The sequence below is a fragment of the Impatiens glandulifera genome, chromosome 4 (assembly GCF_907164915.1).
Source record: "Impatiens glandulifera chromosome 4, dImpGla2.1, whole genome shotgun sequence".
Taxonomy (NCBI): Eukaryota; Viridiplantae; Streptophyta; class Magnoliopsida; order Ericales; family Balsaminaceae; genus Impatiens; species Impatiens glandulifera.
In genome coordinates this window covers 816,770-843,595 of record NC_061865.1, presented here as the reverse complement: position 1 = coordinate 843,595, position 26,826 = coordinate 816,770, and the positions used below count along the sequence as shown (strand labels likewise).

Below are 26,826 nucleotides of genomic sequence, written 5' to 3'. Positions count from 1 at the left end.
AGAACAAGGCCATAGTTAAAATAAAATTAAAAATATATATTATGTACAACTTATAGTTGATGCCTGAACTTTTTTTTAATATTTGTTTTTTTAACCATTAAATTGCAATATATATATTTATACATGGCTGGTAATAATTTTCCAAAACTAGTATACATAATTGATATAATTTTTGCTCAAACAAAATGATGTATAATTATATTATTTAGTAACCATTTTTTGCGAACGAATGAAACTGTAACGAATCGATATTTTAACCGACTAAACCCTAAACGATCAAAATAAACTGAAACTGACGTTAAAAAGTTTTTAAACCGACTTTAACTGTTTATCTGTGCATTTTAGTATTTTAGTGTAGAAATCGATCTAATCTAACTGTTTATACCAATGTAATGTTCTTAGAACAACTGCATCAGCTACTCTAAATCTGAGTATCTAAAATACATTAAAACAACATAAACCTATTTTAGCATTTCAAATTTTAACTAGTCAATACATCAGCTACTCTAAATTTTACAATTCTATCCTATAAAATTATAAAATATTTATTCCCTCCAAAATCTATTATTTTAATAAGAGAGAAAGAATTATTAAAAAATTATAGAATTTGTATTTAGTATGCTAAATTTAAACTAGTAGAGTCAAAATTTTAGAATTTTCTATTTTAGAATTAATGTTTAGATTAACTAATGTATGGTCTTTTTTGAAGAATTTTTTTTTTTTTAAATTCTAATATAGCATATATATGGTTGTGTTTAAAGTAACTGATGCACTTGCTCTTAGGTGTATGTGTATTCTTTCGAATTATGGGGTGAACTCCTCTATTTAAGTAAAACTTTTCACTCAAATCTTTATTACAAATAAAAGAAAGACAAATACTTTTAAAACATCGAGTTAAATTTTTAAAATCTTGTTCGCTCGTTTATTATAATACAAAATTTGAATATTGAGGTGTGGAATTGCTCATTGGTGAATTTGATTTAACTTTTGATAACACAATTTTGAATATTTTATGGAAATATTGTTACAATTTTGATAACAATAATAAAAACAAGAATAACTCAATATTATTAATCTAAACAAATAAAGGGTTGCAACCATCTTCCTTTAAATAATGAAAGTTGAAGGCTTCAATTAAATATCTTAGTATTATTTATTGGATAATTAATCTTAAAATGACACATTTTAACATCAAACACCCACATAGAGAAACGAGTATTGTAACTTGACGAACGAGTAAAAAAGACAATTATGAGACCATTTATATTTATAGTGATGATTTACTACTAAGAATTTGTCTTAATATATAAACCATAAATCAAAGTTAGGAACGACTTTAACTTAATATAATATTTTGAATAAAAGTGTTTAAACTTAATATAAAAATGAATATTAAATAACTAATACAAGTAAGTGAGTATTTTTAAAACATAAAAATGTATAAAAATTTATTTAGATTGAGTTTAAGCTCAATACAACATAATCTATATAGATGGTCAGTCCATGTTTATAATAATAATTTTATCATGCCATCACAATCTTAGAAACTCATCTACATAATTTTCAAATATCTTCTTATTCTACAACATGCAAAGTCATAATATAACTCATATATTTGTCAAATTTATTATTGTAATATGATCTACTCTATAAAATAGACAAATCAAAAGTCTGTTTTAAAAATGTTATAAATTTCCGATCAATAATTTATAAAACATTTATAAATGTTATTTATTTGAGTATAGTTAAAACTTTTTTTTTTTATTGATTCCATCTTGAAGTCAACTCAATCTTAAAGTCACCTTGAGTTGAAGCGGGCCAGGTCCATGACTATGGGTAATGTTAATTTTCTTGTAAAAAAAAAAAAGTTAAAACTTATATATTTTATTATTATTATTATTAATTTTTTTTATAATTGAATTATAAAAATAAAGTTTGAGACAAAATTTATATCAAAATATTTGTAATTAATAATAATTCGTTTCTAAATATTCACGCGCGTTAGGTAGGACAAAATTACACGCGCCAATAACCTAAAATCCTTTTCTCTAGCTATCTGCGACCACGAAGCTGCGTATTGAGACTTTTGATTTGAGAGAGAGAGAAGAGAAATCGAAGCAAAGAATTTGAAGGAAAGATGAGGAAATTTGATCCATGGCCCATCTTCTTCCGCCGAGAATGGAGCCGCAACTGGCCGTTCCTTGTCGGTTTCGCCGTCACCGGCTCCATCATCACCAAGTTATCTCTCAATCTCACCGGTAAATATATAACACTCCTCTTATCTTTGATTTTATCAGGATTGACTGCTTCTTCGATTAATAAATTGAACTGACCTTTTCTGTATCCAATTTCGTGCAGAGGAGGACGCGAAGAACTCTCCATTCGTGCAGAGGCACAAAAGGTGAATCTTGTATGTAAATCTGATTAATGCCGGATGAATTTCATCTATGTGTCAGTTTTAGCTCATTTCATCTTGCTCTTTGCTGAAACGAAGCTTCGGGTTTCATATCTGTTTCTAGGGTTTGAGCAATTTTGATGCATGTATGTATATATAGCAGATGGAAATATAACAAATAGGTCTATGCCACTTATGCTAATTGTCTATTTGTTCTATGCACTTCGTTGTTAGTCTTTGGGGTGTTTTCAATTGACACAAGTTGTGAAATTTTCTCTTGAAATCGAACTGACATATCAATTAGATGCAAATCCCCAAAGTTACACATCTTATTGTGAACATTTAGAATGTTTTATCATTTAGACTATAGTGATTGGAATTTATTTATGTGGTTAATGTGATTGATATAGCCCATCAATTAGTTAAAAGATTCGTGATTGTATAACTTGTATAATACATGGGTGTTCATAACAAAGTAGCACCCTTGAATAGAATGTACTAAAGTTTATGTCTTCTACTTTCATATTATATTCGGTTGAGTAGTGTGTGTATAGATAGAACAGTCATTATATGACTGCCCTTCATCTTCCACATGACCATTTTGCATTTATATCCCAATAAGAGTATAAATTATAAGAAGTTCGTGTTATGCCATCTTTAGGGTTGTGCCTTATGTGCTATATCTTATTATCTGGTTTTCAGTTTCCTATATATCTTCAGTTAGCAGGAATACTAGGCAAGCACCAATGGGCATTTTGGTCAATCTTGCATACATGATCTTATTAACTTGTATAATACATGGGACCATGGGTGTTCATAACAAAGTAGCACCTTGAATACTATTTTTATGTATTCTTTCTCTAATAGAATGTACTGAATTTTAGGTAGTTAAAACAAAGGATTCCAACTGTTTTCGTCCATTATTTCTTTTACTTTCATGTTATTCGGTTGAGTTGCTTGTGCATTGATAGAACAAAGTCATTATATGACTGCCCTTCATCTTCCACATGACCATTTTGCATTTATCTCCCAATAAGAGCAGAAATTATAAGAAGTTCGTGTTATGCTTAGGGTTGATGCTACTACATATTCTATGAACAATTTAACGAGTTTATGTGTTATATCTTATTATCTGGTTTTGAGTTTCCTATATAGCTTCAACTAACATGAATTCACCAGGCAAGCACTATTGGACATTTTGGTCAATAATCATACATTTTGGTCATTAACTTTGTCTTGTTTCGATAATGATAATGATGATGAACCTTCTGCTGTTATGAAAATCTTATATTTCCTTTTTTTGTTGGCAATTGCACCTTCTTGAATTTTACTTTAATCTTATACAGGTGATTTTCTGAAGGGTTCAAAGATGAGGTCCATATTTGTGTTTCGTCGATTGGGGTTGGTTCATTTATCGAATAATTACCCAAATGTTTCATAAGCTTTTTAGTATTCTGTTTGAATTATGTTACCAATGACCCACTTAAGTGAGGCCTAAACATGCAATATTTTGATCAAATACTTTCATTGACTTTGGCTTTTAGCTTAATTTGGTTTATCATTGTCTTGTGCCAATTTCTTAAGTATGATTGTGGTGTAAAGAATAAAATTGTTTATTTATGGAACAAATGTTTAAATATATAGATATAGATGCAATTAAAATTTAATTTGCATTTTTATTTAATTTTTAAATTATAAAAACTTGCATTTGATTGGCAAACTTTGGTTCTTATTTCATATTATAATTTGTTTTCTTATTAATTTTTTTTTTTAAAAAAAGAGATGTAAAGAGCTGGGGATTATAATTTAAAAAGTAATTTACATTATTATTCAAAAAATAAAATATAGTTTTAATAATTTTTAATTAGTTTTTTTCAAATTAACTCTAATGAAATATTTTTTAATTAGTGATGAATCAAATAAACTCAATTAAAACTAGAAACATAAAGATACAATTGAGATTTTAGACCTTTATTATAAATAAATATCACTAATTTAACCTCCACTTCATTTTAAATTTCATAGTTAAATTATTAACAAGAGAAAAATTAAAAAAAAAAACTCGAATAAGATTTGGAAAAGATGTTTGAACTTTTAATTGCTATTAGAAACTTAATTTGACAAATCTGTAAAATAAAAAATAAAATATTATATATATATATATATAAAATAGTAATATAAATAATTAGAAAATACATTATAATAGTTTGATAATGTTCATTATAATTTGCCTTGAATAAATAAGAAACGGGGAAAATTATTTTAATTTTAATTTATTTTTTTATATTATTATCTAGAAAAAAGTAACAATTATTTTTTTAATTAGATGATTCAAATAAACTGGGTGAAATATTATTTTTATACTTGCACACGTATCCATTAGGGTTTTAAAGAAAGAGAGATAGATAGACGAAGCTATTTCTCCACTAGAATTTCTTTCTGGAGAGAGCCGCCGAGCGGGATACAGAAAAATGGACAAGAGCATGCTTGGAGATCTTGATTCTCTTCCAGAGGAAGACAAGCTGAGAATGGCATCCATGATTGATCAGCTCCAGATCCGTGATAGGTACCACTCCCTCTCTGTTTATATATGTGTGTATATGGCGGATTAGAGTATCTAGAATCCATCTAGTTCCATACCTATGACTCGTGTTGCTGATTTACGTTCTATCTGATACATGTTTGCTGTGATGGATTGAAATAGGGAGTAATTGAAGTGAAGAACCCTAATTGGATTGTAGAACTATATGTCGTGTAATAGCAATTGTATTGAGTGAATAATTTGCAATTACTCTATCATTCACAGTTTCAGATCCTTTATTATCTGGAGAATGATTTCATTGCTGATTGTCCATAATATTTGGTGATTGATTAAGTTGGATTGATGTGTGTGATTCCTGTATTGTAGAAACACTAATGATCTTTTCTGTGAATTTATCTTCTTTGATTTTGAATAATCTCACATAGACAGATTCAGTTGGCTTGATTGGATTGGAAATTGTTCAATATGTTTATTTGAATTGACAAAAGGTGCTGCTGCTTTTTTAACTTTATCAATGTCTTCAATCATAGTAGAAAATTCTCTAATTAAGTGTATTCATTCCATAGGAGGAAGACAGGTAATACACACAAACTATCTGGAAACCATTTTTATGTTAAACCAATCTCAATCACAAGAAATGTTGGTTGAGATTGGAAACCAGATATTGATCAATTTTCTTTGTTCATTATTTCGACCTCGGCTTTAGAATCAGACACTCTAACTAATACATATTGGATTTCAAATAACCCAATATCTAACAAGTGTCAATTGATATCAAATGGGGACTTGTCTGAAAATTTGATACTAAGAGTTTATTCTATTTGGGCATTCTATTTATTTTCTTCTAATGGTTTGAAACTACTGCTATATACATGCAGTTTGAGGATGTATAATTCACTAGTGGAGAGATGTTTCAGCGACTGTGTTGACTCGTTCAGGCGCAAGTCTCTTGACAAACAAGAGGAGACCTGCGTTCGTCGATGTGCAGAGAAGTTCTTGAAGCATTCGATGCGTGTTGGGTTGAGGTTCGCTGAGCTCAACCAAGGTGCACCAACCCCCGATTAAAAGATTATTCTCCAAACTTTGCTGAATATCAATTCTATTATTTTCAGTAATGTGCTTGTTTTTTGTTGCTCACAAATACATCGAATGAGGTTTGTAGCTCCTCCTCCTTCTGAATTGTTACATTCATAACTTTAGTTAATTTGCTTTTTAATAATTATACACATTTCCTGAATTTCTGAATCTAGCTTTTAGAGTGTTTTATTTGGATTGGTTTTGAACCAATTATAATCTAATTTTTGTTTCTATGCATCTCTTTTCAACTTGTAAAATTGCTCTTAAAATTTATTTTATTATATTACTACATTGTACAATTAATTTAATATTTTAAAAGTGTCCTAAGTTAATTATATTCTTGGTTATTCAAGAATAATTATAATTTTTTCAAAACGTATAATTATGAAAATTTAATTTAATCATAATGATATATATGTACTTAAAACCATCATAATTAGATTGGTGAATTAACTAGCTAAAGTATTCTGTCAAACATGTTTAAATTAAAATATTTTATTTTAGTCTAATAACATATTTGTTATTATTTATTTTTTTAAGAAAATTATTATCACTCAATTTCAATCATTCTTTGATAAAACATATTTATTATTAAAATAGTTAATTATATTTTATAAAATATGTACGATACCTATAGAGTGTAGTGTAAAGGTTACGTTATATGAATACCGTTAATAGATTAAAGAAACAATTGATCAATAGACTTTTTTTTTTCTTAGAAATTCATAAATCATTCTAAAATCTTTCCAAAAAGTAAAGAAAAATATAAATGACTAGATCGACTAGGTTTTTCATATAAACAATAATTTAATCCTCTTGAAAAAATTAAAACTTTTCTCATTTTAGTTTAAACCACTAAACATTTTTTTAACAATACTCTTCCATTAATTGATGGGTGATTATTGAAAAAAGTATTATTATAAAATGATTAATTGTTATTTGATACCTGATTTTTTTTTCTTTCAAATAAATCGTAAGTAAGCCAACCTGTACAGTGGCAAATTTAACGATGACAATGGATACACTACTCGTCGAATAATGAAGTAGTCATCCCGAACCCAATTTTTATTCTACTACCCGACACGACGGGTATCTTTATTTATATCCCCATTACTGATTCGTCGAGGACCCGATTACAAACTTAAAAAATTGTATAGGTTAAAATAGAAGAAACATAACTGTCATACATAATAAAATTAATAATATTAAAATGTTAAACAACAAACAAAAACATTACTTGTAAGTATACTGATGTAGTTCTTGGAAAATGAAGAAAAATGTAAAAAGAATGTTGAAGAAAAATGTAAAAAGAATGTTGAAGAATTTTTTTAAAGATTGATACGAAGAGTTTAGAGAGAAAATACATTTATTTTATTAAATAAAAGTTATGATAAAAGAAATAAATGTTTGGGAATATAAACAAAATAATGTTAGAGTGGAGTGGGGATAAAAATAAAATATTTATAATGATATTGGTAATTATGATGAAATGTCACATTAAATTTTAATAAAAAGCATTTTAGTTTTTTTATATAGTCGGATATCGGGTAACGTGTTTGAGTTTTGCACACTCCCCATCTTGACCCCGTACCCATTTAGGTACCTTCGCCCATACCCCATGCCCGACCCCGACTCCGTACCCGATCTAAAATACCCGAACCGGGTACCCACGTGTATCGGACATACGAATACCCATTGTCATCCCTAGGCGGATCTATGTAGGGGCTCGGGTGGCCTGAAGTTCAACAAAAAAAATATATATTTATTTTTTACGGTAAAAATATGACATTATCTCCTAATTTCTTACAAATATTTACTTGTTTAATTAAAATTTTTTTTTTTTTCAAATCTGAACTCTGAATCCTTCCCTAAGCAAGTCAAACTCAACATTTTCTATATAGTCTTCAATTTTCAGTTAAATCAGCTCTACAAATTGTTCCATTTTTTTTAGGAAGGATCCTCTGCTACAAATGTAGCATGCTACCTCTGTGCCTTCTCACAAACAGAGGGGCAGTATTGTAAATAAAAGAAAACCTACATCTATATGTTCATCACTTTTCCAATTATCAGATTATCGAATTACAATGTTTTTGACTATTATCTCTATTTTATATTCTATTGTCTTCCTACCTTTATTTATTCTTTTAATTTCTTTGATAGAAAATAAAGAGTCCATTTTATGGCAGTCTTAATGTAATGTAAGGACATACACTGGTTGTTTTAATCAAACAAGGCTGTTACTTTAAATTATGTTATATAAAAATGGAACTAATAATTTTTTTAGTTATGTGAGGTTTTGTCCTAAATAAAATTCACACCTGTCTTTTTATTTTGATATTTAGATACATTTTGGACTTACATTTTTAAATGAAGTATTTTTTTTTTGAGATTCATGCATTCCAAATTATATAATTAGTTTTAGTGAGCAAAAGAGTTTGGAAAAATTCGTAAAGAGATCTATTTGATATTTAATATTAACATAATTTTAAAAAGAACATAACTTTTAGGGGTAGGATTTGCCATTTTGTTTGTTATGTAAATTAATCATTTTTTTTTCTAAGAAAATTTGGTTTGAATGCTAGAAATTGAAATGAGAATGAGTTTAATCGTTTCAATATTGTTGTTTGATTGATAAGTTGAAGTTAGGTATGAATTGTCAATATTGATGTTTAATTTGCTACAAATTTGAGCAAAGAATAACATAAAAATTATGAACAAAAAGAGTGAATAAACGTAAATTTTGTCACTTTTTTTATGAATTAAAGAAGCAAATAATAATTAAATTGAAAAAATTAAAAAATTAAGAGCTTATGTCATATTTTTTTTAGTTTTGGTTTAAAATGAAAGAATTGATAACTTGATTAATTAATGAACTATGATTATTAAAATAAAAGAAAAGTAATGTAAAGTTGGAAATGTGTTTCAAACATTTTAATGAAATTGGTTATTTCCTAATATTTGGTAATGATTTCAAAAATCTAATCCTAAACACATTAACCAAATACTTGTTTTTTCTATCCATTTACTACTTTAATATTTTTAAAATGTATAATGCAGTTTAGGTAAATTAAGAGAATGTTTATAATATATGTGGGAATTTTATAAAAAATACTATATTAATATAAGATAACAAAGATTCCTGAATTTAGGAAAAGTTTTAAATATCTACAATAATAATAGTTAAATATTTCTATAAGTTAAGTTAGGTTAGGTTATGAATTTTGAGCTTTGAGCCCAATTTAATAAAAATAGTAATTGGGCCTTATTATAAAAAAAAAGTATATAAATGTTTATGATTTAAAAAGCATAGGGTATTTTGATTATATAATAATTTTATAGTAATTTTCAACGGCAACAGAACCTCTCGAAACGTCTCTTTGTGGAGATTTGAAGATTCTGAAAAACTCCTCTTCTTCTTCCTCCGTTCCGTTGGAGTTCTTCAAATACAGAAGAACAAGAAGAACAAGAATAGGTAATTCGCGATTTCTCCGTCTTTTCAACTTCTCAGCGATTCAGATGTCGATATATCTTCCTCACTAGCTCCGATTCTCTTCACTTTAATTAGGTTCTCAGTGTTCTTTACATACGTACATTTGATTTTCTTGTTTTACCGAGATCTATCTGTCGTCAGCTGAACAGAGTTGAAAACGACAGGTTGAATCCGTCATTGTGATTCGAATTCTAGTTTTTGAATCAATTTTCATTTTAATTAGATAATGGTTGATTATGGAGTTGAAAAGATGGAGGAGCCTTGTTTGGATTACCATCAATCAGCAGCCTCTAATTCTTGTTCTGTTTCTGAGGGAAGTGGTAGCTTTACCACTAAATATCCTGCTGGAATTTGCACCAGCCCTATTGATACATCTCCGTCAAATAGGTATGCTTGCTTATATATGTTTGAGATTCTTCATCAAGTCATGTTCTTTTAGAATATTAGGGCATGCATTTATGTATTTCCTGTTTCCTGTTATATTTTGTATTTCCATCATAGAGAAGCTTATTTTGGTTTATTTCCTATTGAAGTTTTCTTCTAAAATAATTAGCTTTACATTGCAAAAGGGTTAAGTGTATTTTCCATTATAGCTCATACTACTTTTGAATGCATCTTAATGACTTACTACAGAAGGACTACTGGTCCAATTAGACGAGCCAAGGGTGGGTGGACTCCTGATGAGGTATGTCATTATCATTTATTTGAGGACCTTTTGTATCTTCTCTGTTTCTGAATTTGAAACTGAATTTTATTAACCTCTCATGTAATAGGATGAGACATTGAGAAGAGCGGTTGGAGTTTTCAAGGGAAGAAGTTGGAAGAAAATAGGTTTGAACAATGTTTTTCGGGTGTTTGGAGTTGAATGTATGTTTTATTGGAGATGGCAATGATATTTTGCTATGTATTTCATCTGCAGCTGAATTCTTCACCGATAGATCAGAAGTGCAATGCCTGCATAGATGGCAGAAAGTTCTCAATCCAGAACTTGTTAAAGGACCTTGGACACAAGAGGTTGGTCTCTAATTAACATTATACCTTCATATCTCTAGGTTGTTTCAGATACTGATTTCTGCTATATTGTTTGTTTGTGTTTCTCATTGATAGGAAGATGACAAGATCATTCAACTCGTTATGAAATATGGGCCTGCAAAATGGTCTGTCATAGCAAGTGCATTACCAGGGCGTATTGGAAAACAATGCCGCGAGAGGTGGCACAATCATCTGAATCCAGACATTAAAAAGGATGCATGGACACAGGAGGAAGAACTACAACTCATGAAAGCCCATCTAACTTATGGAAACAAATGGGCTGACATAGCTAAAGTCCTTCCTGGAAGGTAAACGCTATTTAGGCCTTAATTTACAACATAAGCCTCTAAAAAACAAAGCTAACCCCACTTTGTGTATAACTCAATTGGTATAACCCATCTTTTATTTTTCTCTGAGAATTAGGGTTTATTATCTAGAGTGAACTAACACAACCCTCAAACCTGATTTTGCAGGACTGACAATGGAATAAAGAATCATTGGAACAGTTCGTTAAAGAAGAAACTAGATTTCTTTGTTGAAACAGGTGAACTTCCACCAGTTGCTAAAATTAGTGTCCAAACCATGCCAAAAGTAATAAACAGAACAAACTCAACTAGAAAACTAGATGCAATTGCCCAAACATCATTAAGAACAACTACACAGCTGTTTAAGTCAACAATCCTTGAACCTGATTCCCCAATAAACAAATATCCCAATAAACTGCTGTCAACCCCATTCTACAGTCCATTGTGTTATGAGCCACCGAACCCAATATATCCCAATTCTCAAAATTTATCAGTCATGGACTCTTCTATTAGCTACTGCACTCCCCTCCAAACTGGCAATCTAAAAAACCTTAGTCCCGAGACATACTTGAAAATAGCAGCAAGAAGCTTTCCAACGCCATCTATAATAAGGAAGAGAAAGTCAGAATCTAAAGCACGAGTTGATACCGGTTTTTGTAAAGAAGACATGTTTACTGCATCTCCTCGACATCGGGTGAAGTCCAACAGAACTGCTGCATTAATTTCTATAGGAAAGAGACTCGACGTTGAATTTAACAAATTATGATCTGTAAGTTGATTATTTAGCTGAGATGGTCATATTATTTTTGGAAAACTCAATTGTTTTGTGTTTTATTTTTTCAGGTTTCAAAGGATTTAGATGTTGAAAGTCCTGTATAAAAATACAACAATGTTTATTTAGTTTTTTTGGGAGGGGGAGGGGGTGATTTTATTTTGTTCTAATTCTTTTATCTTATTATCCCATATTAGATTTATTCATTCTTTTTTTCTAATGCTTTATTAGGGCTATTGGTATAGATAGTCCAAACAAAATTTTGCTTGCTTTTAGGTTATTTTTTTCTTTATTAAAAGAGAGTTCTTTTCTTATGATATTGCTTATATGAATGAATAATTGCTTATATCTCAGATGTGGATTTAGATTAGATTTAGATTCAGGTTTATTACACATTCTAAAGTACCCAACACAATTTTTATTTTACATTTTTTCACTTGAGTCACCTGAAATCCAACTAATTATGATGATTAAACTTGAAATCCCACTATTATTTTTTTATTCTATATAAAAAAAACAAATTATGTTTGTGTCACTTTTTATTTACTTTAATAGTTTACTTTTAACTTTAAATTATTTTTTAAAACAAAAAGGTCACTAATGATCTAGTTAACCTTTTAGTTAATAACGACTATTGACAGAAGAGACATTAGTGACTTTTCTAAAAAGTTTGAAGGGTGATTTGTGTAAAAAATAATTCAAAAGACTAATATGTGATGAAAGTAATTGAAGGGTCACTCTAATAATTTTTAATTATTTATTTAAGATCACTTATTTATTTATTAGAGCACTTTTAGAATTTTAGAAGTATGTATTTGTATAACTAATTCTTTAATTAAAATTTATATATTTATTAATTAAATATTTTTTTTTCATTTTTTTATTAATTAATTAATTTCTCTCTATTTATTTATTTTCTTTGTTCAATCTATTTATAAGTTAGTATTTAATATTTTATTATTTTATTTATATTTTTTTCGATTATATATTTTTGCATTTTTTCTATATAACATTAATTATTTTAAAATTATCTGATCTTTTTAATAAGTTAATATTTAGATATAACAATAATTAATTCCTTCACCATCAAAAGAATAATAATTAAAATTATACAATAAATAAATAAAATAATAACTGAATGTTTTTATTTACTATTATTATAAACCTGAATAAAAAATTAAAGAAAATAAAAAAAAAAACTTTCACAAAAATATTACAAAGAAAAAAAAATAAATAAAAATTAAGAGAGAAAAATTGATTAATTAATTAATAAAAAGAAATAAAAAATATATATTTTATTAATAAATATATATTTTTTTAAAAAAACTTTGTTTACCGAGAATAAATGACCTATTTTTTTATATAACTTTTATTTATTTATTAATTAGGTTTAATAAATTGACAAAAGAAAGTATTATTTTTGTGCATAGTCATAAATTATCTAACCTAATCAATGATCACCAAAATAAAAATAATATATGATTTTTTTTCTTTCTTATTTATTAGTCAGAAATTATCAAACCTAATCAATAACCACCAGATAAAAATAATATATATAATTATCATGACAATTATATGTAATTAAATTTAAAAAAATTTGAAGGATAACAAGAATGAATGTAGAACAATTATGAAATAAATAAAAGTAAAATGAAAAAGAGAAATTGATGAAGAAGAAGAATGAAACCCAATGAATGATGAGGTGATAATCAATCTCTGAAAATCGTTGAGAACCATCTTCCTTCCCCATTTCTCTCTGAAAAATCAATCATCAATGACGTGCCCTTTAAATTCTCCGTTCCGGATTGCGCCGAATCCATCTCGTTCTTCTCCGTTCCGGATTATTCATCGAAACCCACTTTCCCGAGATTCTCTCCAATCTGTTTTATTATTCAAATCTCTAAACGTAATTTTAAGATTCTCTCTTTCTCTTACTTTTTCCCCTTTTCCTTGAAACGCTCGAAAATTCATTAATTATCTTTCCTACTTTATCTTCTTCTTCTTCTTCTTTTCTTTGTTTTAGATTTTTCATTACAGTGTTTCTGCTCCGCGTCTTAGCTCTGTAACAGTCAGGTCTCAAACTAAGATGCAAGAGAAATCTATCTCTGATAAGAGAATGCTGGTTCGTTTCTCTTTTTTTTTTACTATAATCCATTGATTGTTTATAGTTTTGATTCAGTTTATGAATCTGTGTTTACAGGTGTTTGTTCCTCCTCATCCTTTGATTAAGCATTGGGTTTCAGTTCTAAGAAACGAGGAGACGCCTTCCCCTGTTTTCAGTAATCCCTTTTGTGTTTCTATTCGATGGATTTATGTTTGCATCTTGTTAGATCTGATTATGGGTTTTTTTTGTTATGAATGGAATGTAGAGAATGCTATGGCTGAGTTAGGAAGGTTACTTATCTATGAAGCATCAAGAGATTGGCTGGTGGGTTATTCAATTGATTGTTCGACTTTCATAACAAGATTAGATTTGAAGCTAGAACATTGAATTTGTTGGTTTTCATTCGATTTTGATTTTGATTTTGATAGACAACTATTAGATAGAAGCTAGAACATTGAATTTGATGGTTTTCATTCGATTTTGATTTTGACAGCCAACCATTATAGATTGAAGTTAGAACATTGAATTTGTTGGTTTTCATTCGATTTTGATTTTGACAGCCAACTAATATAGATTGAAGCTAGAACATTGAATTTGATGGTTTTGATTGGATTTTGATTTTGACAGCCAACTATTACTGGGGAGATTCAGTCTCCAATGGGTCCTGCTTCTGTTGAGTTTATTGATCCTAGAGAACCTATTGCGGTTAGTGTTTATTTTACACTTTTTCTGTTAGATTTGTTAACTGAACTTAGTCATACATAGATTCTCATGTGGATCTTGATTTTCAAATAAGACCCTTTTGTTAATTTGGCTGCACAGGTTATTCCAATCTTGAGAGCGGGTCTTGCACTTGCAGAACACGCACCGTCAGTTCTTCCAGCTATGAAAACATATCATTTGGGTAAAATTTGATACTCGAGTTAAAATTTACACAACTTCTTTATACCCTGTAAGTGTTGAAAAAATATGTTTGCATATTCAGGTGTTAGCAGGGATGAAGAAACTCTTCAACCATCAGTATATTTGAATAAGTAAGCAGCATTGTAAGTCTGAAAAAAAGGGTAAAATTTACACAACTCGTCTGATTGTTTTCTTCTAAAGGTTGCCTGAGAAATTTCCCCAAGGATCTCGAGTGTTTGTTGTGGATCCCATGTTGGCAACTGGTAATCAATCCTCGTTTTTATATTTTTTTCTGGCATTACAAATGAAGGGATGTTAAAGTTTAGTGAAATCTGTTTACAAATGAAGGTGGCACAATAGTTGCAGCTATTAACCTGATTAAAGAGCGTGGTGTCGATAACAATCATATTAAAGTGGTAAGTTTTTCGCTGTTTCAATTGGAATCATTAACTTAAGCAACAAATAAGAACATGGTTATGTTATAGGTGTCTGCTGTTGCTGCTCCACCAGCTCTTCAGAAGCTGAATGAGAATTTCCCAGGGTCAGAACTTTACATTATTATTATTATTATTATGAAGTTCATACATTATAATCTTGTGTTTTGATTTCTTTTTAAACCAGGCTTCATGTTTATACTGGTATTATCGACCCTACTGTCAATGATAAAGGGTAAATCTTTGTCATTCTTCTTAGTATTATTAATCTCTTTAATGGTAAAATTGATTTAATCATCCATTAACTACTGTTAGGTTTATACTTCCGGGGCTCGGAGATGCTGGAGATCGCAGCTTCGGAACTTAAAGATTGTCGTAACTTTTCCCCCCATTTTTTAAGTTTCTAGACCATTTTTTATTCCAACAATTTGCAGAGTATCCATCTTTCTTTTTCATTGAACTAACTAAACTAACTATTTGATGACATACATTTATAATAAATAGTCATTTTGTTTCTTTATTAAAATGACAACTTTTTATATTGTCGGTTTGTTAAAATGACATCTTTGTATAAATATTCATTACAAATAATCTCTTCCAGCATCTCGAAATCCATTGTCCCGATAAGTTATGGATGATTGTTAACGATCTACAATCAAGCCGAAATGAAGGAGGCTATGGGACAATAAAGGAGAATATGATTAATCGATTCGAAGTTTGTATCTTTTAAACTTGTAGATCTTTTTCTGTAAACTCAAATTTAAGTCTCATAATGTGCAAATTTACCTTTTTTTTAGATGAGAGCATGTATAGAGGAATTAGAAACCCTTACTATGTTTTTTCAAAAAGTTTCTTTAAATGTTTTTTTTTCACACCATTTTGAGAATTTTCTCATATTATTAATTTTTTTTTTTCAATAAGTAGTTATTGTGTAACAAGCTATTATAAATATAGTTTCTTAAATATACTCAAAAGATGACATAGGCCAATGTTAACACCCAGTCTCTATAATAAAAGAAATGTTGAAACTTGTATGGAATTAACATAATATATTTTTATCACAAGTATTTGAATAAATTATTTATGATGGTGGTCATGATTGCATAATATGTATTTGAATAAATTATTTATCATGAGAAGGTCTAATTGGATAGGTTAACCAATTAATTAAATTAAAGTTATAATCTGTTGAGAAAATTAAAGTTTTGATTTTATTGAATAACCTAGTAATTCTTTACTGCTGACCTAACTCATATTCGTTAACAAGTTGCATAAAATAATTTCAAAAATTAATTTTAATTTCAATCTACACCTAAAACAATTATAATAATTGGTTGTTACAATTTATTTATTTAATAAATGAAAATAATATTTGAAATCGTCGAGACGGTTAATTGAGAAAATTAGGGATAAAAAAAGATGTGATCTTTATCCAACGACAGGGAAGCGCCTGGTTTTCCCTACGCCTACCCCCTCCCTTTCTACGAGTCCAAAAACCCATTCATACTCTCTCTCTCTATATCTCTCGCTTCATCAATCTTACGAAGGACGACGACTTCGATACTACTTCTACAGACTCACTCGCCGTCTTAATCATGAGGTTTTCTCGTAATCAAAGCACGATCGCGTGCTTTGAACCTTTCTTTAATCCCGATAGTCAACCGGTGGTGTTTATGTAAATCAGAATCATAAACCTCTCATCTAAGAGAAAAAGAGCAGGTGCGGTGGATCGTCCAACATCTAACTGTTTTTTTTATTAACATTGTTGATCATTTTAGCTGATTCTTCTTTTGTGAAGGATTTGTTTGTATAATAATGGAGAAATCGAATAGCATGAGCAATCGAGGAGGAGGAGGAGGAGAAAGAGTTATCGGTGATTATATAGTTACTAAACCGATTGGCTCTGGTTCGTTCTCTGTTGTTTGGCATGGACGGCATAAAGTAACTGGCGTTGAAGTGGCAATCAAGGAGATCGTGACAGCGCATATAAGTAAGAAGTTGCAGGATAGTTTAATGTCAGAGATTCATATTCTGGAGCAGATTAATCATCCAAACATTATCCGTTTGCACGATATCATCCAGGTTTTTCTTCTACTTTACATAGATTCAGAACTAGAATAGCATAAGCATGATTGAATGAATGAATGATTGATTGAATGAATAATTGATGTTGTGATTCAGGAAACCACTAGGATTCATCTAGTTCTAGAGTATTGTAGAGGAGGTGATCTTTCTTTGTTTATTCAACAACGCAAAGGAAGAATTTCTGAAGCAAAATCAAAGCATTTTATGCATCAGCTCGGTTAGGTTTTCTAGATTTGTTTGCTTTTGCTTTTTATGTTTCATCTCCTATCTTAATCATCATCATCATCATAATCCTGCAGCATCTGGTCTGCAAATCATGCGTGACAATAACGTTATCCATCGTGATCTAAAGCCTCAAGTATGTTTAACATGAGATCAGTTGTTTTGTAATGCTTTTTTTTTTAATCTGATATGAGATTGAATTTGAACAGAATCTCTTGCTCACTACAAATGATGAGAATGCAGTTTTGAAAATTGCTGATTTTGGATTTGCAAGGTAACAAAAACATACCCTAATTTATTCTTTATGAAGAAGATTGTATTACGGTCCCCAAATAAATTCTGCTTTGATTCATTTTTCTGTTATTCACCAAACTGATTTATGTTATGTCCCTAGTAGTTGTTGTAACAATAGTAACTTAATATTCTGGGGGAATTCAGCTACTACATAATGTTGATCTCTTCCCCAATGGGCATGAATGAATATATGAAAAGCTTTGTGAAAGTTCTTAGTCTCAATTTTATTTTCTGTTTTGACTCTATGTCTTGGACTGTTAGGTATATACTAGAAGTATTCTCTTCTCATCCTGGTTTCTTCTTCTCCCATAATCTTGAAATCTTCTTTACATAACTTTTCCGCTGCACTTTGATCAAAGATTTCCCACTCGGTCCTTGAGATCAAGAACTCTAAAGTCTAACCCCAGTTACACAGATTAAGTCGTAACAGATTGCTGATTATTTCTTCTTCTTTTTTATCATCAGACCTCTTCAACCTAGAGGCCTTGCAGAAACATTGTGTGGTTCTCCACTTTATATGGCTCCAGAAATCATGCAACTTCAGAAATATGATGCCAAGGTTATTTCAGTTGTAAAACACTTTTTCTCTGTATCTCTTGTCTTCTCTTGTGTGCTAATCTTTGAGCTCGAACTCTCTCTGCAGGCAGATCTATGGAGTGTTGGAATAATTTTGTATCAGCTTGTGACTGGAAAAACTCCATTTTCAGGAAACAGTCAGATACAGGTCTGTTTTGATTATTTTTCCTGGTTTCTTATGTAATCTTCAATCGTGATTAGTTATCATTTGTTGTGATTTTGTGCAGTTACTCCAGAACATCATGAAAACATCAGAATTGAATTTCCCTCCAGATAAGATGGATTTGAGTTCTGCTTGCCTCGATTTGTGTCGTAAATTGCTACGCATTAATCCAGGTGCTTATTTTGTTCCATAAAACTTTTCTTTTACATATGCATCTGGATTTAGTCTCAAAACATGTCTCTTTGTTGGGTTATCTTGATGTTGGCAGTTGAACGGATAACATTTGAAGAATTTTTTAATCATCCATTTCTGTCTCAGAAGCAATCAGATGATAATATTTCAAGGTAAAAACTGTTATAAAGAAAAAATATATTTTGATTACCTCTTGTTAACTTAAAAGCGTGATAATATTTTGTTCATTCAGGACTAGGGTTCCTCCAAGGAGAATAGATGGTTTTCCTTTTTATAACAGCAGTTTTCTTAGGAATGATGCCAAAGAAATTTTAAGAGAAGATTTTTTACCGTTCAGTCCTGATGTTGATTCCAGTGGAGCTGATAAGAAGCCTTCTTTTAAATCCACCTTTGGGTTTTCTGCAGAGAGGAAAGAAGTGCAACCACCCCTAGATTTTATATCCAAAGATAGCTTGAAATCGTCGGAGAGAAGGTTAAAGGAATCGTTAAAATCCGTTTCAAAAGGTATGATCTTCATATATTCAAACATGGTAAAGTCTATTTACTTTTCTTTTCAACTGATGTGTTTCATTCTTTTTCCATTTTGTGTAGGTCCTGCAGTTGAGGATTCATTTGAGTTGCTTAAGGATTATGTGTTTGTGAATGGGCCCTCTGCATATGCATCTTCCTCTTCATCGGCAAGTTTATCCAGACTCAACCAATTTCCATATAAATTGGAACCTCCTAAACCGTCATCAGCTAATCTTAGTTCATACTCGAGCGCTCCACTGCCAATAATTGCGGCCTCTGCCCCCAAATTGGGTCATCTTGATCGTTTTGATAGCAATGATGGTTCTGTTCCTTCTGGAACTTCACAAGGATCAGTTGATATAGAAGATTCTTTGGAACAACCACCAACTGATTGCGCTGATAGGATTACGTCATTGAAGCAATTTGTTTCTTCCCTTACCCAACTACTAAATGAAAAGGTAATTTTCCTGAAAATGCACTTTTCTTTTCAATTTTTAATCCACCCTAGGAAATACTGATCCGTATACATTTGGGCCTTGTTTGATCTAGGTTATTGAAATTTGAAAATAGGGGAGTTGAATTAATCTCAAATAACCAACATCATATTATAAACTGAATGATCATATGATTAGAATCAGTTTATCTGCTATTGAAGTTTGTTCTTGTTATGTTTTGTTGTGAAGATTAAGGCAAATTTGCAACTGGAAGCGTTTTCCATTCAGCTTGTAAATCTTGCTATCTGGAAGCAGGCTCTTCATATATGTCATGCCCAAGCTGCATCTTCCATTGATGAGAGTCCAAGTCCAAATCGAGAGACAACTAGATTGAGAGAGAGTGCGGATAGTGAATTGCAGAACCTGTGCTCTCAGATTGAGATTGCGTTTCTTCAAGAAGTTGAGAATGCTGAAGAACTTGCCAAGATTGTGGAGCCTGGTATGTTTTATAAAATCAATAATAAATAAAAATAGAATCCTTTTTCACGCATGTTTTGTTTGTTTTACAGGAAACACCGAGATGCCTGATGCAATGGAAACAATCTTTCAATCTGCACTCTCTTTGGGTAGAGATGGAGCTGTAAGTATTTGCAAATTTCATAGAATTTGAGCCGGGTTTGAAACAAAAGATAAATGGAAATGTGTGTGTTTTGCTGCAGGTGGATGAATACATGGATAGAATGGAAGAATCAATGATACGATACTCGAGGGCAATGAGTTTGTTAAGGTTCCTACTAGCGGAGGCACCGACATTGATAATCAATCCTCCATTCTCGTTAACTAACACTGACCGATATAGGATTCGAAACTACATAGGTAGTCTGAACAATAGATGGCAAAGCCTTTCAAAATTAGTTGCTGCTGAAAAATTAAAACAGAAGGAGAAGGAGGATCAACAACAACTAAATCTATTATTAGAATAGAGTGATATTTAGTTTGTACAGTTTATTCTTTTGAGTGACTACTGATCAGGAAAAACTAAATGTGAATAGTTTTATTATTATCATTATGTTTCTATTATTTACATTACCACTAATCATTATCTCACGATCAGCTTATACCTTGGCTTGTTTTGATATTCGGTTATTTGAGAGTTTTGTGTTTTTTTTGAGGTGTATCTATAAAATATTGTTTTGTGATTATTTTATTTAAATTTTATAAAGAAATGATGATTTTATACTTTTTTTATTTAAAATTTAAATTTTAGAAGGAAATGATGATTCGATAATTAAGAACATGCTTAGGTTTTAATTTTAGGGTTTGAAAAATAATATTTTAACATATATATAATAAAATATATATAAATACTTATGAACAATCGAAATAAAATATTTTGAACTTGAACCGAATATGTTCGAATTCAATCTCTAAAAGTTCACAAACTTGTTGATTTGCATCCTAATTGTCATGATAACATGGGATAAATAAATAATATATAAAATTTCTTAAAATTAAAAAATAAAAATAAAAACATTACATATACTATAAAATTGGTCTTAATTTATGTAAGACATTGAGAAAATAAGGAATTCGGATTTGAAGGATTTATTAAGCGCTTAAGATAAAACTTTTTTTTTATTATTATAGATAATAAACTTTGATTTCAGAAATAAAAAATTTAATACAGTGTTATTCCTAACTTAATTTTTTTTGGGGAAAAATTATTCATAACTTATTATATTAGCATATTATATATATATATATATATATATATATATATATATATATATATATATATATATATATATATATATATATATATATATATATATATATATATATATATATATATATATATATATATTAATTTCTTATTTTAATGAATTATTGAGTTTCTTGATTGATTTAGAATTTTTTTGTTTTTTCAGGCATATAAAGTAAAAACAAAATGAGATTTATTTTCCCACCCCTTTCTTCTTCTTCCTTCTTCATCTCTTTTAAGAAGTGATCAAATAAAGAAGGCGCCATTGTCATCAGTTCTTGACTTCTAGTCATCGCCATTAACAGTGAACAAAGCTTACCTTCTTGCAGCAGTTCATCAATGGCGACACTCACTTTCCTTTCCATTCTTGCTTTCCTCATCTTATCATCATCATCATCATCCTCTTCCATTTCACAATCAGAAGAACAGCAGAGTAAGTATTACCCACTTCCTTTTCAACCTTCATTTTCACAATCACTAATCAATCAATCTCAATTCTTACAGCTCCTTCATATCTTCAGTTCGTCCTCAACGCAACCCAATTCCCCGCCAAAGAATCCTACGATTACATCATCGTCGGCGGCGGCACCGCCGGCTGTCCTCTCGCCGCCACATTATCCAAATGTTTCAATGTTCTTTTACTAGAAAGAGGTGGAATTCCTTACGGCAGACCAGATTTAATGAATCAAGAAGGGTTCTTGACAAGTCTAATCGACGTAGATTCCCTTTCTTCCCCAACCGAAGCTTTCATTTCAGAAGACGGCGTTCCAAACGCCCGTGGTCGTGTTCTTGGCGGCAGCAGCGCAATCAATGCAGGTTTCTACAGTCGGGCCGATCAAGAATTCTATAAAAAATCAGGTATCAAATGGAATTATAGATTAGTTAATCAATCCTATAAATGGGTTGAAAAGGAAATCGTTTTCAAACCACAACTCAAAAACTGGCAATCTGCAATTAGAGATGCTTTAATAGAATCCGGCGTTCGTCCATATAATGGGTTTTCATTAAATCACATTCCGGGAACTAAAATCGGCGGTTCAACCTTCGACGGCGCCGGTAACCGCCGCAGCGCGGCCGATCTCCTCTCATACTCAAATGGGTCTAACATAAAAGTCGCCATACATGCATATGTTGAAAGAATTTTACTCACCGGAGATTCTTCATCTTCTCCGACGGCAGCGATCGGAGTTATTTACAGAGACGAAATCGGCGGTTATCACCGCGCCATGGTTACCGGTAAAGGTGAAGTTATCCTCGCCGCCGGCGCTCTGGGTAGTCCACAATTACTTCTCTTAAGTGGAATCGGACCACGGCCGTACTTATCATCGATGGGTATTCCGGTGACCGTACATTCACCTTCCGTCGGACAATACTTATACGATAACCCAAGAAATGGAATTTCATTCGTGCCCCCATTTCCATTAGAACATTCATTGATCCAGGTCGTCGGAATTACAGATTCCGGCGCGTATATTGAAGCGGCTTCAAACATAATCCCATTTTCTACGGTACCCATGTATTTCACAGTGGCAACTTTAATGGAGAAGATCATTGGCCCAAACTCAGTTGGGTCTTTAAGATTAGCTTCGACAGATGTTAGAACAAACCCATTAGTTAGATTCAATTACTTGAGTCATCCGATTGATTTGGCAAGATGTATAAATGGAACAAGGAAGATTGGTGAGGTTCTTAAGAGTAGTGCAATGGAGGGTTTTAAGTTTGATGAGGTTTATGGTCGGAGAGATTTCCGTTATGTGGGTCCTTCATTGCCGGAGAATTTGACGAGTGATCGGGAAATGGGACAGTTTTGTCGGAGGACGGTTGGTACGATTTGGCATTATCATGGTGGATGTGTTGTGAAGAAAGTGGTTGATAGGAATTTGAAGGTTATTCAAGTTCAATCTTTAAGAGTCGTGGATGGTTCTGTTTTTTCAGTTTCTCCGGGAACTAATCCTCAGGCTACTTTGATGATGATGGGCAGGTAAATTACTATTTTACCCTTTCAAATTTTTTTTCTAAAAAAGTTGATTTTTTTTTTTCTTTCTAAAATACTTGTTTTTTTAATTGTGGGCAGGTATATTGGGTTGAATATTATAATGGAGAGGAAATATAATAGAAAGAAGTAGTAGAGAAGAAGCAGATGGTGTAGTTTTTTTTTTATTGTAATTTGTAAAGAAATGATTTTTTTGTTCTTTCTTTCATTTGAAATAGATATTCTTGAAATGATATACAAATTTGAGTTCTTTTCAAAGTAATTATTTTGGGTTTTAAATATACTTGTACTAGATCAAATTTTAAAAAAAGAAGTTACTAAATAAGCTGAAAAAATCACAAATTAGGCTTGTTTGGTAGAATAATTATTTAAATAAACTTGGGTTTGTTTCAAAAAAAAGATGATGAATTGTAATTTTGAGTGGTGTGTTTTTTTAATAAAATGATTTAAAGATATTAATGTATAATGATAAATTTTTTTTTTATAAATAAAATAAATAAATGGTATTTTTGTATTTTGATTAATAAATTAAGTAATAAAATTAAAAAAGAGTTTTTAATTATTATTAAATTAAAAAAATATATCTAGCTAAACATTATTAAACTATAACCTAACCAAATATATAACAAAATATAATGATAAGTTAAATTGTTTATGAAGTTAATTTAATAATTTGTATTAAGTTTATATACAAATATTGGAAAAAGCAGAAGATATATAAACTGATTTAATTCATATTGAAAACTTATTAAGTTAAAGTTTAATGCATTATTGCACACTATAATTTATCGAAAAAAACTATAATTAAGAAAAAAAAAACTTGCATAATGGTAAAATGTATAATACTCAAGTCTTATTAATGGATAGAAAAGGCATAATAATGACTTTGAAGGAATTCGAATAATTAAAAGAAGAAAATTAGCTCAGATTTGGATATTACAGTTTAAAAAGAGGAATAAATTTTACAAACAGAATTGGTATAGTTGTATATCTACTACCTAACTATTTTATACATGGAAAAAAAGGAAATAATGGCAAAAGCAACCACTAAAGTGAATTAAAATAACTCTGAAAAGTTAAATTTGATTGAATCCTCTAAATTAATTACTACAAAACTGATAGTATGAGTCATTGATTGAATTCAATTGAATGAATCATTCAGAAGTAGACAGAAGCTTCTTCAGACTCTCGTATGTCATGAACGCGATTCCTACACCAGGAACAACCTTATAGTATTCAGGAAGAATTCCCCTATATAATCCTCGAAACCCTTCTGTACGGATTATATGGCTGAAAATTCCATATAAACCAGTTTTGTATATTCTCGGTTGTCCTGCAGCTCCTTCCAACTGTTTTCTTCGCCTCACAAGGTCTAAAGGAAATGTTGCTGCAACCATTCAAATAACAACGGAATTTTAGACATAACAAGTAGGTGGTTTGCTCGGTTATTTGGATAACAAGTAGTTTGTATCCAAATACCATTGTTCAGTTCATGTTATTAGGGTAAATAGAATCACAAACCTGTCGATGATGCAATGCCTGAAAGACTGCCACAGGCAAGACTAACCAAAACTGTAGAATCTTGAGGCCTAGTTATTGAGGGAAACAAAAAGAGTTAATATTACATGCCTAACATGATTCTATGAAAATTAAAACAAACATTTACGAAAGTTTCCACCTTGAAGACTGCCAATAAGATCTCAAGGACTCGTATACCGAAAAGCTTATTGCTATACTTGGTCCAACCCCCTGTATGACCCAAATGTCACAACTCATATACTGTACATAGAATGGAAGAACTAAATGAGAAAAAAAAATATTAACTTCTTTACCAGTAGAGTTGCTCCAAGACCCTTGTACAGTCCCCAAAATCCTTCATCCCTGCAAATGGTATGAAGCGAATGGCTAATGCCCTTATAGTACATTGTATTTCTCTGCACAAAATTAACTAAACATCAGATAGATGTGAAAAAATGGAATGAATTATTTGATTTCTAACTATATTTTACTAACCTGAGCTGCTAATCGAGTCCTGACAAGATCCAACGGATATGTGGTAGAAGCGGAGGTCATTCCTGCCAAGCCACCAGCTATAAAATGCACGCCGACATCTGTGCCAACATTCCTTTGATGACTTTCAACAGCAAGTAATGATTTCAGAAACTACAAAATATAAAACCATTAATAACCAAAGGATCAACTAACTATAAGAGCACTTTTTGAAACAATAAATTGCTTATCTAACTTACAGTTTTGTAATGCTCGTATGAATAAAAATTGACAGATGAATAAGGAAGGCGATGAACAATTGTAACCATATTGCCTCTCCAGAATGCTCGAAAACCCTCTTCATTAACTATACGCAATGCTTCGCGCCACATACTAACGTTTCTAAGTGCTGTTGCATCAGAGTGCATACCTTGAACCTGCAAATGGGTTTTCTTTTCTTAGCTAAAAAGAACTTATATTCAAGCAACAGAGTCAATATCTACAGTAAGAACTGAATCTTTTTCCAGGGCACAAAATTGGAGCTTTCATGCAACACCACAATACAAATTCAATTTCTTAATTATGCAAAGACGATAATACAAAATCCTTTCAATTGAGAGAAAGAACAGAACAGATAATACAATCGATAGTGAATGAAAGAGCAACCTGAAAGAGAATGGTGAGACGTGATAGAGGCGCGGTACAGGTCTTGCTAAAAGCACCAGCAATGCCTCCTGAAAGAAGTTGGGGCACCGTACCTATATGCGATTGCTGCTGAACTGTAGGCGGATGTTGAACGGACCGCAGATGTTGATGAGGCTGCAATAACTTCCTTGTGTTGCCTTCTACGACGCCACTATGGCTCGAGACACCGACCCGAGCTTCCATATGTGAAGAGAGCAAACTCGAAACTTATCTCCTTCGATTCGTTGTCGTTTTGGCCTGTGAAGGATTCGTTCAGACGGCGAGGAAGAGATTGAATAAGATCAACGCATGAAGATGCGATTCTGAACTCATAAACGATGAAGTTTATGGATTGATTTTCAGAATGAATGGGTGGAGAAAGGGGGAAAGTAAAACCCTAATTGGAATTGGTATATTCTTTTCTTTATTCTGCAAATCTTTCTACGTCTATCCAACGCTAGCCGGTTGCTTTTATTTTAATCTTTTATTTATAACTCTTCATATCAAATATATTATTTTCAAATAAATCTTTTCAAAATATATTAAAATTAATTTTAAGTATGTTTTTATGATTTAACTAAATAATTTTATTCATACAAATAAAATAAATATGGTTGATTTTATTCTAATATTTTATTTAAGTTTTTAAAATAAAATATATTATTTAATAATTTGTTAAATATTATATTAAATAAAAGTTTTGGTTTTGGTTTGTCTTTCTAATCTAAATTAAAAAAACATAAACTTAATACATAAATAACTTAATAATTTTATTTAAATGAGAAAAAGATAAATAAATATCGTTGCTTTTTATTCTATTTTTAATTAATTCTTTAAATAATTTTTTTTTTTGATATATTAATAATTT

The 26,826-nt window shown here is 30.5% G+C and overlaps 7 protein-coding genes across 9 annotated transcripts; 6 read left to right on the top strand and 1 right to left on the bottom strand.

The window, feature by feature from the left end:
- Window positions 1-2,054: 2,054 nt before the first annotated feature.
- On the top strand, window positions 2,055-3,944 carry LOC124936297 (ATP synthase small subunit 6, mitochondrial-like). Its single transcript, XM_047476786.1, has 3 exons — window positions 2,055-2,258; window positions 2,359-2,410; window positions 3,742-3,944. The coding sequence occupies exons 1-2, from the start codon at window positions 2,138-2,140 to the stop codon at window positions 2,403-2,405; spliced, it is 168 nt and encodes a 55-aa protein (XP_047332742.1). The 5' UTR covers window positions 2,055-2,137; the 3' UTR covers window positions 2,406-2,410; window positions 3,742-3,944.
- An 836-nt stretch (window positions 3,945-4,780) lies between these two features.
- On the top strand, window positions 4,781-6,252 carry LOC124936246 (mitochondrial import inner membrane translocase subunit Tim9). The gene is made up of 2 exons (XM_047476730.1): window positions 4,781-4,961; window positions 5,816-6,252. Exons 1-2 carry the CDS (start codon window positions 4,867-4,869, stop codon window positions 6,000-6,002), a joined length of 282 nt encoding a protein of 93 aa, XP_047332686.1. The 5' UTR covers window positions 4,781-4,866; the 3' UTR covers window positions 6,003-6,252.
- A 3,311-nt stretch (window positions 6,253-9,563) lies between these two features.
- On the top strand, window positions 9,564-11,844 carry LOC124936508 (transcription factor MYB3R-3-like). 2 transcript variants are annotated; one of them, XM_047477013.1, is made up of 8 exons: window positions 9,564-9,579; window positions 9,728-9,891; window positions 10,138-10,189; window positions 10,278-10,335; window positions 10,424-10,518; window positions 10,612-10,844; window positions 11,010-11,610; window positions 11,685-11,844. In XM_047477013.1, the coding sequence occupies exons 2-7, from the start codon at window positions 9,731-9,733 to the stop codon at window positions 11,605-11,607; spliced, it is 1,197 nt and encodes a 398-aa protein (XP_047332969.1). In that variant the 5' UTR covers window positions 9,564-9,579; window positions 9,728-9,730; the 3' UTR covers window positions 11,608-11,610; window positions 11,685-11,844. The 2 variants fall into 2 exon arrangements, with proteins under 2 accessions (XP_047332969.1, XP_047332968.1); XM_047477012.1 differs by lacking the exon at window positions 9,564-9,579 and having other exon boundaries at window positions 9,702-9,891.
- A 1,438-nt stretch (window positions 11,845-13,282) lies between these two features.
- LOC124936002 (uracil phosphoribosyltransferase) lies at window positions 13,283-15,593 on the top strand. The gene is made up of 12 exons (XM_047476453.1): window positions 13,283-13,519; window positions 13,637-13,735; window positions 13,814-13,892; window positions 13,983-14,041; window positions 14,345-14,422; window positions 14,540-14,621; window positions 14,703-14,751; window positions 14,822-14,883; window positions 14,969-15,036; window positions 15,106-15,161; window positions 15,242-15,289; window positions 15,370-15,593. The coding sequence occupies exons 1-12, from the start codon at window positions 13,388-13,390 to the stop codon at window positions 15,419-15,421; spliced, it is 864 nt and encodes a 287-aa protein (XP_047332409.1). The 5' UTR covers window positions 13,283-13,387; the 3' UTR covers window positions 15,422-15,593.
- Window positions 15,594-16,521: 928 nt separating this feature from the next.
- LOC124936042 (serine/threonine-protein kinase ATG1c-like) lies at window positions 16,522-20,637 on the top strand. 2 transcript variants are annotated; one of them, XM_047476492.1, is made up of 14 exons: window positions 16,522-16,773; window positions 16,853-17,136; window positions 17,236-17,356; window positions 17,439-17,497; window positions 17,571-17,635; window positions 18,121-18,214; window positions 18,299-18,379; window positions 18,459-18,567; window positions 18,663-18,738; window positions 18,819-19,090; window positions 19,187-19,554; window positions 19,780-20,029; window positions 20,100-20,170; window positions 20,250-20,637. In XM_047476492.1, the coding sequence occupies exons 2-14, from the start codon at window positions 16,870-16,872 to the stop codon at window positions 20,511-20,513; spliced, it is 2,097 nt and encodes a 698-aa protein (XP_047332448.1). In that variant the 5' UTR covers window positions 16,522-16,773; window positions 16,853-16,869; the 3' UTR covers window positions 20,514-20,637. The 2 variants fall into 2 exon arrangements, with proteins under 2 accessions (XP_047332448.1, XP_047332447.1); XM_047476491.1 differs by having other exon boundaries at window positions 16,524-16,773; window positions 19,178-19,554.
- A 994-nt stretch (window positions 20,638-21,631) lies between these two features.
- On the top strand, window positions 21,632-23,320 carry LOC124933732 ((R)-mandelonitrile lyase-like). Its single transcript, XM_047474168.1, has 2 exons — window positions 21,632-21,725; window positions 21,797-23,320. Exons 1-2 carry the CDS (start codon window positions 21,632-21,634, stop codon window positions 23,275-23,277), a joined length of 1,575 nt encoding a protein of 524 aa, XP_047330124.1. The 3' UTR covers window positions 23,278-23,320.
- A 1,010-nt stretch (window positions 23,321-24,330) lies between these two features.
- Window positions 24,331-26,402, bottom strand: LOC124935818 (mitochondrial substrate carrier family protein B-like). The gene is made up of 7 exons (XM_047476246.1): window positions 25,941-26,402; window positions 25,535-25,711; window positions 25,299-25,448; window positions 25,118-25,219; window positions 24,964-25,034; window positions 24,807-24,874; window positions 24,331-24,672 (listed from the first exon to the last, which is right to left on the bottom strand). The coding sequence occupies exons 1-7, from the start codon at window positions 26,160-26,162 to the stop codon at window positions 24,440-24,442; spliced, it is 1,023 nt and encodes a 340-aa protein (XP_047332202.1). The 5' UTR covers window positions 26,163-26,402; the 3' UTR covers window positions 24,331-24,439.
- Between the last annotated feature and the right edge of the window lie 424 nt (window positions 26,403-26,826).

Excerpts from the sequence above, each read along its gene's own strand:
- LOC124936297 (XM_047476786.1), top strand. The coding sequence starts at position 2,138 with ATGAGGAAATTTGATCCATGGCCCATCTTCTTCCGCCGAGAATGGAGC. Across the intron at positions 2,259-2,358 it reads GTTATCTCTCAATCTCACCG|AGGAGGACGCGAAGAACTCT; the intron begins GTAAATATATAA and ends AATTTCGTGCAG.
- LOC124936246 (XM_047476730.1), top strand. The coding sequence starts at position 4,867 with ATGGACAAGAGCATGCTTGGAGATCTTGATTCTCTTCCAGAGGAAGAC. Across the intron at positions 4,962-5,815 it reads CAGCTCCAGATCCGTGATAG|TTTGAGGATGTATAATTCAC; the intron begins GTACCACTCCCT and ends ATATACATGCAG.
- LOC124936508 (XM_047477013.1), top strand. The coding sequence starts at position 9,731 with ATGGTTGATTATGGAGTTGAAAAGATGGAGGAGCCTTGTTTGGATTAC. Across the intron at positions 9,892-10,137 it reads GATACATCTCCGTCAAATAG|AAGGACTACTGGTCCAATTA; the intron begins GTATGCTTGCTT and ends GACTTACTACAG. Across the intron at positions 10,336-10,423 it reads AAGAAGTTGGAAGAAAATAG|CTGAATTCTTCACCGATAGA; the intron begins GTTTGAACAATG and ends TTTCATCTGCAG.
- LOC124936002 (XM_047476453.1), top strand. The coding sequence starts at position 13,388 with ATGACGTGCCCTTTAAATTCTCCGTTCCGGATTGCGCCGAATCCATCT. Across the intron at positions 13,736-13,813 it reads TCTCTGATAAGAGAATGCTG|GTGTTTGTTCCTCCTCATCC; the intron begins GTTCGTTTCTCT and ends CTGTGTTTACAG. Across the intron at positions 13,893-13,982 it reads GACGCCTTCCCCTGTTTTCA|AGAATGCTATGGCTGAGTTA; the intron begins GTAATCCCTTTT and ends AATGGAATGTAG.
- LOC124936042 (XM_047476491.1), top strand. The coding sequence starts at position 16,870 with ATGGAGAAATCGAATAGCATGAGCAATCGAGGAGGAGGAGGAGGAGAA. Across the intron at positions 19,091-19,177 it reads GTTAAAATCCGTTTCAAAAG|GTCCTGCAGTTGAGGATTCA; the intron begins GTATGATCTTCA and ends CATTTTGTGTAG. Across the intron at positions 20,171-20,249 it reads CTTTGGGTAGAGATGGAGCT|GTGGATGAATACATGGATAG; the intron begins GTAAGTATTTGC and ends GTTTTGCTGCAG.
- LOC124933732 (XM_047474168.1), top strand. The coding sequence starts at position 21,632 with ATGGCGACACTCACTTTCCTTTCCATTCTTGCTTTCCTCATCTTATCA. Across the intron at positions 21,726-21,796 it reads ACAATCAGAAGAACAGCAGA|CTCCTTCATATCTTCAGTTC; the intron begins GTAAGTATTACC and ends CAATTCTTACAG.
- LOC124935818 (XM_047476246.1), bottom strand. The coding sequence starts at position 26,162 with ATGGAAGCTCGGGTCGGTGTCTCGAGCCATAGTGGCGTCGTAGAAGGC. Across the intron at positions 25,220-25,298 it reads GGACTCGATTAGCAGCTCAG|AGAAATACAATGTACTATAA; the intron begins GTTAGTAAAATA and ends AATTTTGTGCAG. Across the intron at positions 25,035-25,117 it reads GTCTTGGAGCAACTCTACTG|GGGGTTGGACCAAGTATAGC; the intron begins GTAAAGAAGTTA and ends TGGGTCATACAG.